This window comes from Tamandua tetradactyla, chromosome 26, assembly GCF_023851605.1.
Source record: "Tamandua tetradactyla isolate mTamTet1 chromosome 26, mTamTet1.pri, whole genome shotgun sequence".
Taxonomy (NCBI): Eukaryota; Metazoa; Chordata; class Mammalia; order Pilosa; family Myrmecophagidae; genus Tamandua; species Tamandua tetradactyla.
This window is the reverse complement of record NC_135352.1, coordinates 5361968-5372695: the sequence shown is the minus strand read 5'-3', so window position 1 is coordinate 5372695 and position 10728 is coordinate 5361968. Positions and strand designations below refer to the sequence as shown.

The 10728-nt window shown below is 50.0% G+C and overlaps 1 protein-coding gene and 1 long non-coding RNA gene across 2 annotated transcripts in view; both read right to left on the bottom strand.

The window, feature by feature from the left end:
* Positions 1–2314: 2314 nt before the first annotated feature.
* LOC143669960 (uncharacterized) overlaps positions 2315–10728 on the bottom strand; it is a 71912-nt gene continuing 63498 nt past the window's right edge. The window contains exons 2-3 of the long non-coding RNA XR_013169157.1: positions 2646–2707; positions 2315–2447 (exon numbers count right to left, since the gene is read on the bottom strand). This is a non-coding gene — a long non-coding RNA (uncharacterized LOC143669960). The remainder of the gene's footprint in view (positions 2448–2645; positions 2708–10728) is intronic.
* Positions 3093–4337, bottom strand: ADRB3 (adrenoceptor beta 3). The gene has a single exon (XM_077144187.1). It carries the CDS (start codon positions 4335–4337, stop codon positions 3093–3095), a length of 1245 nt encoding a protein of 414 aa, XP_077000302.1.

The window sequence follows — 10728 nt, the reverse complement described above, 5'->3', positions numbered from 1 at the left end:
CACATCCTTACTCACTACCATTTCCCCAGAAGAACCAACCATGGGGAGAGTGCCTGGGTACCTCCCCCTTGCCCTACTTCTGCTTGCTCCATAGCAGTTCCACCTGATGCAGAAGGGCTTCGCCGCTGGAAAACCCAGCCATTCCTCGTTCCTACTCTTCCAAGTCAATCCGCTTTGCCCTACGATTTCTGCCCCGGGCTGTGTGCAGCTCCTGCTAGCAGACCCTGGGGAGGCCAAGGGCTCTGCTGGCTCTTTCGTTTCCATCGGTCTGTAAGTCTTCACACCTCTAGGTGCAGCAGGTGGTTGTTTGTCTTCCACAGTTCAAGTGCTCAGTCCTTGAGCTAGCCAAGGTAGCCTGCTCCCCATCCAAGGATGTAAATTTCCCTTGGCCTGACACTGGGCCACATGTTGCTGGAGAAATGACCAGAGTGGCTGCCTCTCCATCTGTCAGATGCACTAGTGACAATCTGCAGATGGAATTCACAGCCCTGGGGCAAGTCTAAACACTCAAAGGAGTCTGCTAGTTGGCACAAGAGTACACATCAGGCAAGACTCGAGCAGAATGAACTTCTGGACGATGTCCAAGGGCAATTCTACAAACCAGAGCCTCCCTAAGTCATCCTTCTCCCCTACCTGAGACTGCTGGGCACCTTTCCTCAGTGATGTTGAAAAATATGCAGGGATGGAGAGAGGAGGTCCTTTTATTTATATCCCCCAGGCTAAAGCGAGATTCCTGCTCCACTAAGGGCCACAGTTGAGAAGTTGAGCCCTCGCCAAGAATCCTTCCACACCTCAGACATCTGCTCTGGGCTGAAAAGCAGAAAGTCATCTTTGGTATGCAAACATCCGAAGAAATAAAACCTGGGTTCCTGGAGAAAAGGGAGCAGCCCAGGCCAGATCCAGTTAACAGGGAACACCCATATCTGGAAGTACACTGAGTTATCCTGAGAGCAGATCAAAGTTTTATAACTCCGTATCCCCTGAACCTAGCCAGTGCATTGTATATTGCCGTCACACTGCCTGTTAAACATTCAGTGATTTACTGCATATCCTGTAAATAAGCATGGACAATGGTCTTTGCTCACGGGGCTTAAAAATAAGAACCCACAAAACTATCCAGTGTTTTCCTTAGAAATTGTCTTTCCATAGGAAATCTGCCTGATAGGGCTCTTAAAAATCAGAATAAGGAAATTAAAAAAAAAAAAATCATGCGCTCAAGCTTGTAGCTGCAGTTTCACTTGTAAGGGGATGATGTAGATTTCTGTTGCCCAGGAAGGGCTGGAATGGTCAAGATTGTGGAAAGAATGGGAAACATCAGGATGTATTTATAACCCAAAACATCTGCCCAGCATAAACAATGCTCTGTACCCCAACACAAGCACACACACAACACACAAAAAAACTGGCCTCCGATGGCAATGGATACGCCGCTGGCTTGACGTGTGGGAGGTGGCACAAGCCCCATATGCTCTGATCCTAGTGACCGCAAACCCCACCCTTTTACAGGTAGCATGGCTTTGCTACTCGTTTGCAACCGGAGCTTGCAACTGGCTTGCAATTGGCTTCCAGGAGTTTCAGAAAGGATGGGGAGGCAGGAGTGTCAAAGGCTCACATGGGCTCCCTTTCACCCAGACTTTTTGCTTTTTGTTTGATAAGCAATAGGAAGAAAGGGACAAGGATTAGTTCTAGTTTACTGCTTCTGTCAAAAGCTCCAAGTAGAGGAGAAAGAAGTGGATTATGAAAAGAAAACAAATGGAGAGAAAAGGCAACATTGAGTAATATTTATTGATTGATTTAAAAAGGGAAAGGTGGGAGCCACTCTAATGATTCACCTTCCTAAGAACCCAGCAGACCCCCCCAAACCTGAAGAAGTACTTCTGACACTGCTGTGAGGTAGATCAGGACTGCTCTATGTCTAAAGTGAGGGAGGCTTGTGCTGAGAGGGCCGTAGGGACAGAGCCAGGGAAAAAGTCCTTGATTTTTTTTCTAACCTCCTGTTCTCAGCCTGAGCTACGGTGCCTGGAGATCACTGAATGGCTCAACAGCGTTGGGGCAGCAGAAGGAATGGAACTAGAGGTGCTTTGTCTGCCCTAAGCACACAGTACAACAGTGAACAAGGAGATGGTACCCCTGCCAAAGCCAGCCCGGCTGGTCCCGGGATGGCTGAGGTAGTGGTGAAGTTCAGGGTGGGGCTTAGAAAAAACTTTCAGAGAGAGAGAGATCCCCAAAAGAGGGCAGAAACCCACTCAGTAAGACTCCCCGTTGCCCCAAATCACCCCAACCCCCATTCCCTTGGCCCAGTCATCCGGTTTGGCAGGGTAGAGTTTTCCAACTGGGAAAATCCATGCGGCTCATTCTGAACAGAGGCCGGAGGCTTTCCACAGGTTCTGGATAAATAGGGTTGCTGTTTCTTGTCCTTCGAGACGTAACAAACTCCCCAGGATGCCCTGGAAAATGGAGATAACATATCTTGGGGTGAGGGGGCAGAGGGTGGGAGCATGGGGCTGTGGAGGGAAGGCGTAGAGGCCGGAGCCCTTGGAAAGAATATTTAATTATTCAAAAGCATCCAGGCAAACCACCCAACCACAAAAATCCCACTCTCCCCCTCAAACCCAGCCAGCTCCTGGGGGGAGAATGGTACTCACACGTTCCTCGCTCAGGGTTATCCTTCACGCCCGAAGTGGATTCTCACTCGTTGCCATCAAACCTTGGAGAGAAACTAGAGCTGAGGCCAGAGGTTTGGAGAGCCTCTACCTTCGCAGCAAGTTGCAGACAGCCCTACTGATGGCAAGAAATCTGCGCGGTCAAAGAAACGAGGCAAACCCAAACCACTGCTGCCCGGCACAGGCCAGGTGCCTCGGGTCCCAGAAGCACTTTGCTACCTGCACCCCCTGGGTCCTGGGATGAACAAACCAGACTACGCCACTTTGCTTCAACCTGGGGACAGGGTAGATGGGATCTGGGAAAAGAAAGGGCCCTGGGATCCATTTTGGTTCCCTACTTTCGGTATTCCTTCCCTCCAATGCAGAGAGCCTCTCCAGCCCCACCTCCTCCCGCTAAACTCCAAATTTAAAAAGCTAACCCAGGCAGACTCAGCATCCTTCCTGACCCTGAGCGGTCTCGGTTACGTACCGATCAAGCGACTGGCACTGCCTGGACTCCGCCGGACCGGTCGAGGGCGCAGGGGCGCCTGGGGGCGTGCGGGCTGGGGCGGCCAAGGAGTGGGTCTCCCCCGGCCCGCAGCGGCCCCAGACGCACAGTAGGCGGCGGAAGGCGTTGCGAAAGTCCGGGCTTCGGCAGTAGATGAGCGGGTTGAAGGCGGAGTTCGCATAACCCAGCCAGTTGAGGGCGAGTAAAGCCGAGCTGGGGACCAGAGAGGGGCCTCCGAGGGCGCGCATCACGTTGGCCAAAAAAAAGGGTAACCAGCAGACAGTGAAGGTGCCCATGATGAGACCCAAAGTGAACAGAGCCCTGTGGTCCCGCAGAGGTAGAAGGCGAGCGGGCCGCCGGCCGCCGGAGGGCACCCCCGCGGGCGAGGCGCACGGCTCCATCGGGACACCCGGCAGGGAGCCGGACGGGGTCCGCCGAGACTCCTCTGTTGGGAAGCGACCCAGCTCCCGGCGCAGCAGGCGCACTTGGCGCCTAGCCACGACGAAAACTCTCGCGTAGACGAAGAGCATGACAAGAAGCGGAAGGTAGAAGGAGACAGAGGAGGAGAGCAGCGTGTAGGGCATGTTGGCAGCGAAGGCGCAGCAGCGCGGGTTGGAGTGGCACTGCTGCGCCTCAGGATCGGCCCCTACGCGCCACCACTGGCTCATGATGGGCGCAAACGACACCGCGGCGGACACGACCCATACCAGGACCACGGCCGTCCGGGCGCGGCGCTTGGTGACCAGTGAGTTGTAGCGCAGCGGGTTGGTCACGGCCAGGTAGCGGTCCACGGCCAGCGTGCACAGAGTTTCGATGCTGGCCGTCACGCACAGCACATCCACCGAGGTCCACAGCTCGCAACCAGTGGCGCCCAGGGGCCAGTATCCTGTCAGCGCCAAGGTGGCCCCCGGGGGCACTACCAAGAGCCCCACCACCAGGTCGGCTGAGGCCAGCGAAGTCACAAACACGTTGGTCGTGGTCTGGAGCCGCGGCGTCCGGATGATGGCTACGATGACCAGCAGGTTGCCTCCCACGGTCGCCAGCACAGCCAGCGCCAACAGCACCCCAGCCAACGCCACGGCCCACGGTGCCCCGGGCAGCCCACTTGTGTTGTAGGTATTGGGTGCCAGGGTCGGGGCATCTGGCCACGAGGCTAGAGAGCTGTTACCGTGAGGCCACGGAGCCATCTCTGAGTCTCTCGTGGGGCGGGAAGGGGAGAGTCGCCCTTGTATACTAGGCACAGGGGAGGGGGCGGCAGGGCGTGGGAGTGACTCCCCCAATCTGGTCCATCTTCGCGGGTTGACCGAGGCAGGACGCTCAGCCTAACACCCCCGCCCCCCCGCCCCCCCACTCCCTCGGTGCCACTAGCTCCGGGGGAGGAGTGGCAGCGCTTAAAGTGGCAGCCGCCGCCGACAATCCAGACACGGGGCCTCAGGAGGGGAATTGGGGGAAGGGGAGGGAGGCGGGATGCATGCTCTGCTTTTCCTTTAGCCGAATCTGGGGGTTAACGGACACCCTGACTTCTCTGTCACCGTCTGTGTACCCCAGCCGAGGCCGGCCGGTACATTCAGCACAGCTCTTCCTCCCCACCGCTTTTCTGGAGGTCCGCACCTCCTTTTCCAGACGCCGCACACAGTCCAACAGGAACGCTCGGGTTTACCTCCCAGGTAGACACTCTTCCCTGAGGTGTGTTCTGTTAAATCATAGAGGGAGTCGGTGCCTTTTCCCTTTTCCTAAAACCTCGTTCAATAGATCCGTCCCCCTTCACTTGTTCTAGTTCACTTACCCTCCCGCCCCTCTGCTTTTCTGTTCTTTTTCTTCTCAGCTGCTGGGGAAATTTGCCTCTCTTTCTTTTTTTCAGATGCGTTTTTCATCGCCTGCCTATTTTCATTTGGATTTGGCATTAGGTAGCTGGGGACACTGACAAGTTTCCTTTGCTCCACTGTCTCCATTCCACACTGCCCCCTCTACATTCTTCATAGCCTAGAGATTTTTGTGATGGGCGTCTTCTCTTAAAATTCGTCCACCATGAAGATATACTAAAAATAGATGAACAAATAGGGTTAGCCTCACCTACCACCTCCACAGAGATTTTACTCATCAATTTTTTAAAATTGGAACACGTTATTAGGCAATTCGTCTATCGCATCGTCACGCATATATAATGACAGGTCTGGTATTTTAATGCCTCTTGAAGTCTCTCCTACAGTCCCATTCAGAGGTCTCCCTCACCTGCAGAAGCCTGAGAGCTCCTGTCTACCCTCCTCCAAGCTTTAGCCTTAATTGTCAGCCAAGTTCTCCCAGTCTCTAAACCAGTTCCTCTCAAATTGGGTATGAGGATCTGAGGCTGGAAAATGAGCCTCTGGGTTAAAGTTGAGTGGCAGGAAGGTATGACCCTTTTCTCAGGGTCTGTCCAGATGTGATTTTTTAGCTGTCTTACTTCCTCCTCTGAAACAATGGGACAAACAGGGAAAAAAAATTATCCTGGAAAATGCCTCCAGGGCCATGCCCTAGCATGTCCCTTTTGAACTGCTCTATATTTCAAAAGAACCTTGTATAGCCACTGGTCTAAGCAATCCCTCTGGGAGAATGAGCCCGGGGTTGGGTGTTAGAAAGGTTGGAGGGGAAAGTAAGAATCTAAAATTATCCCTAAAGGAAGAGAACCAGCTTCATCTCCCAGGGACCCAGCAGCTCCCCCATGAGCAGGGTCTGTCGGTGGCTCCCAAGCAAATGCCTTCCCTGCCCATTAACACCCTGAAGCAAGCCTTTGGATCCACGGAAGTGCCCGATGAGTGGAAGTGGAGAGGACCAGCCTCTGACCCCTCCCCTGCCCTCGTCCCCCCAGTCCTGCCAGAGTGGTGCACGCCCCACTTGGCTCCAATCTTGGTCGTGGCTTCTTGGGATCATTGAGCTGATACTCTCCCATGTCGGGTTTTGCAACACCCCAGAGTGTTGCCAGTTATCTCAAAGGGGTGTCATAAGAGTCTCAAAAACTAATCTCTAAAGAAATACGTACCATTCAGCAATTTTTTTCTAGGACATCAGAACTGGCGGGGGAAGGGTAGGGGTGCCAAATGTTGCTTTTGGGGGTCACCTTGTCATTCTGACGGCTTGTATACAGATGTTTACATTTTCAAAAAAAAAAGACGTGATTTCCCAAACCACACAAGTGTGCCCGAGTTTGGGGAATGAGTAGACCAACATTCAAACCAGTCTATGAGAAGAGAAATTGCAGCTCCTGTTGCTGAAGGGTTTTATGAGTGAGCAAGGCTGTGTTGGGGCACCCAGCATCTGTCCTCCTCTTCTCCAGCCCTGTCCCCACTCTCAGTCCCCAATCTGACCTCGCCCTGCTCAAGCAGCTGATGGGGTGAAGGACTCCCCCATTTGCCAATTTGGTCTGTGGGGTTATACACATTTTTAATGTACTTTTGTGTTTTCTTATTTAATTCTTTCAATAAATAATATATTCACATTATTTGTTTGACCATCAAAATATACAAAACACATACGATCAAAAGTTGCTTTCATCCCAGTAACTACCCCCCGGCAGGTAATCAGTATTAGTCTCTTGTTTATCCATCTAGTAATATTTAGTGTATATACAAGTCAACACACATACCTATTCTTTTGTCCTTTCTTTTCTACACAAATAGGAACGAGATACACCCACTGTTCTGCCTCTCGCTTATTTTAGCTTATGCGATCCTTCCATGTCAATACATAAGAGCATCCTATTTTCAGTATTCCATTGTATCAATATCCTCTCATCTAGGAAATCAATCTGCTACTAATAGACATTTAGTTTACTTACTAACTTTACTGATAGGTGGTGTTGCAATAAGTAACTTGTACACATGTCGTTACACATGTGTGTAAGTATATTTGTGGGATAAGTTCCTACGCGTAGAACTGCTCTGTCATAAGATATATGCATTTGCCAGCTTGAAAGATTTTGCCAATTTGCCCTCCCCGGGCAATGTACCAATTTACATTCTTGCCGTCATTTTTGATGGGGTTAGAGCAGGGGGTTAAGCTTGGGGGTGGAGGCGAGTGGCTTGCTTTGTTCTGGGAAGCTGTCCTAATGACTGGCACCAAGGGAACTGGTCGGTAGAGGTCATCCAACTCTGGATAGAAGCATATGTTGTCCAGATAGAGAGCACTACCCTGGCTGCTGGACCCCAGATGACCTTTGTTCTGTGCCTTTGGAAGCAGGCAGTGAACATGGACCTTCCGAATCCACTAAGTTCAGGCACCTGTGCATGTGTTGGGGGCTCCAGGGATGTGCATTCTCCTTGTTGTGCCAGGGAGCTTGGCCAACTGTGAGTTAGAGTGTGTGGTGGGCAGAGCTAGAGGAGGCAATGACCGTCTGATGAGCAGATGTCCTAAGAGGAGGACTGTGTTTTCCTTCCTTTGTTGGCTGTGGCTTGTAGTCCTTTGAACACCATGTCTGGGTACGTGCACATGTTTGTGTCTTATGTGTGTTTATGTGTCAGAGTAGGAAGGAACCCAGGGGAGTTTCAGTGGATTGAAGCCTTGTGCCTCGTCCAAGTCTGCAGGGGCTGGAGGTGGTGATCTCCTAACAACTCATAACTTACCCCTCTGCCCTTAAAGTTCTTGGAAGGGAGCAAAAATAAGATAAAAGTGGGTTTTTTCCCCCTCTTCTTTACCCTGTCTCCCTTCTCCATAGCATATAGCAACCAGCCATCCAGTTTCTATGAAATTCAGTAGGAGTATGTGTGACCTCTGAACAGCTGGCTTAGTCTTCTCCTTTTGCCACAATTAGTCCAGGGGGTAGGATGGTTGGTGGCATAAAATAAGGACTAAATGCCTTAAAGATCATATCCAATGCTAATATCTTACAGGGAGTAGGATGGTTGGTGGCATAAAATAAGGACTAAATGCCTTAAAGATCATATCCAATGCTAATATCTTACAGGGAGTAGGATGGTTGGTGGCATAAAATAAGGACTAAATGCCTTAAAGATCATATCCAATGCCAATATCCTACAAAATTTTAAAACTGAGGTCCATACTGGATGGGTATCTTGTCCATCACAAGCACCCAGTGAAGACTCATTCTAATCGGTAAACAGGGTGACCGAGATGCCACTCCCTTTCTGGAGCACCTCTCCTCACTTCTAGCCAGGCCACTTCTAATCTAGGGGGCCCCAGAATGGACTACTCCAATCCCCCAAAGGTGAGAACCAAAAAGAAGCCCCTACCATGCTTCTTAAAGATAATTGTACGATGATGTGGCTGTCGCAGTGTGACTATGTGGTAGTGAGAGCCTTGTGTCTGATGCTCCTTTTGTCTCCCTTACTGATGGACAATTAAAACATATGAATTAAAAATAAATAATAGGGGGAACAAATGTTAAAATAAATTTAGTAGATTGAAATGCTGGTGACTGGTGAAGGGGAGGGGTAAGGGGTATGGCATGTATGAATTTTTTTCTGTCTTTTTATTGATTTTTCTGAATTGATACAGATTCTAGGAAATGATCATGATGAAGAATATACAACTATGTGATAAGCATGAGTTATTGATTATATAACAAGAATGGAATGATCATATGATAAGAATGTTTGTGTTTATATGTGGTTATGCATCATAAATAAAAAATAAATAAATTTTAAAAAAAGAAAGGGAGGGGTAAGGGGTATGGTATGTATGATTTTTCTCTGTTTTCTTTTTATTTCTTTTTCTGAATAGATGCAAATGTGCCAAGAAATGATCATGATGATGAATATGCAACTATGTGATGACATTGTGAATTACTGATTATATATGTAGAACGGAATGATCATAAAAAAAAGAAGCCCCCAGCCTGAGAGACTTTCTTTGTCTTCAATAATGTGGACATAACCAACTCTCCACACATCCTACTTGTTTTCCAAGGTCAAGTCCAGAGGAACTTGAAGTGGAAGCAGTCTGGGGACATGAATGGCCCTCCGTGCCTAAGAGCTGGCCCTCCCTATACAAGAACTGGGAGAGAAAGGGTTGGACATTAGACTGGACATTTGGGTTTCCTGCACTGCCTTCTCTTTTAGTTCTGGGCCAGGAAATGTTTCTTTCACTCCCGGAGCAGGAAGAGAAATCCTTGTTTAGTCTCTGAATAATCATTAAAATCCTTGAATCTTGGAGAAGCTGCTCCCCAGTGGTTGGGGAAGGTCACACATCCTACCTGCAGCATAGACAAGAATTTCTCAGGTCTCTGCCTTCAGGAGAGGTAGGGGAGAGATCAAACCCATGGGGAAGGAGAGAGTAGGAGAATGTGCCACCAACCCATAGGTGGATAATGCTTGGATGAATTTCTTTGCAGCCCCTTTCTTTAATAGGGGGAAGGAGGCAGCATGGGGAAGGGTAGAGCCACCATGCCTCTAGGGCCCATGGTCTCTTCTTCTACTCTTCCTTAGGGGGGAAAACTTACAGAAAGCTGGAGCCTGCCTGGTTCAAAAAGATGTTGTCATCATGGAGCCAGAACTTCGTCTAGCCCTTCCTCTCATGTCAACCTAAATTTTCCTGTGGAAAGCATGTGCAGGGTAAAGGGCACTTGATGGTTAGAAGAAAAGAGGCTGAAATAATGAGGAAGGTTTCCTCTCTGCTGGGTAAACCATGCCTTGCATGATTAGACCATTTAAGACAGGAGCAGGGAGCGTTCCTGGCTGGAAGGAGGAGGGAAGCCACAAACCCTTTTGGATGGCTAAAAGCCCATCAGGGCAGACTCAAAACTGGGAATGGTCACCAGTCCAGATGCCAGAAGGATGCACTACAGAAGGATCTTGACAGGAGGAAAGGGGAAATGATTCTAAGAAGTCACAGTAGAAAAAAACACCACCTTTTTTTTTCTTGCACTCTCTCAAGAAGAGGCAAGGCATTTTGCTTTCTGCTCAGGCTGGGACTGTCTTCCCCTTTCGTGATACATGGGACATAGGAAGAGAACTACACATCCTAGAGCCTGCCCTACCATCCAATTCATCACAGGTAGACTTGGCTGGTGGGCATGCAGCCCCCTGCGCCTTCCAGCCTCTCATTCACCACTTGTCAAACTCTTCCCAAGTATACACCTGTCCTGTGCCAGTCCCCGCGTTAGGCATGCCAACACAGAAGGACTAGGTCCCAGACTCTGCCCCAGGTACAGGGCTCCCAGCCCTGTAAAGGGAGTCAGTTTTTGCTTAGTTCTCCCAAAGTGGTCCAGCCAGTCCTGTTGTAGGCAGTTTTCTGGGCATAGACATTGGCTAGGGAGACTTCAGCCATGTGTTTTAGTTTGCTAAAGCTGCCAAAATGCAACACACCAGAGATGGATCAGCTTTTAACAAGGGATTTATTTAGTTAAAAATGCATAGTTCCTCAGAGGAAAGGCAGCTAGCTTCCACCTGAGTTTCTCTGGCCCATGGGAAGGCACACGGAGCTGTCTGCTGGCCTTCTCTCCTGGCTTCTGGGTTCCAACGGCTTTCCCCAGGGTAATTCCTTTCTGCATCTCCAAACATCTAGGCTGAGCTGTGAGTGCTGAGATGAGGTTTGCTGAACTGCTTGGGCTGTGCTGTTCTGAGCGCCCTTCTGACCTCTCTTTTAAGC

Bases quoted from the DNA above. Each gene is read 5' to 3' on its own strand.
- ADRB3 (XM_077144187.1), bottom strand. From the start codon at position 4,337: ATGGCTCCGTGGCCTCACGGTAACAGCTCTCTAGCCTCGTGGCCAGAT.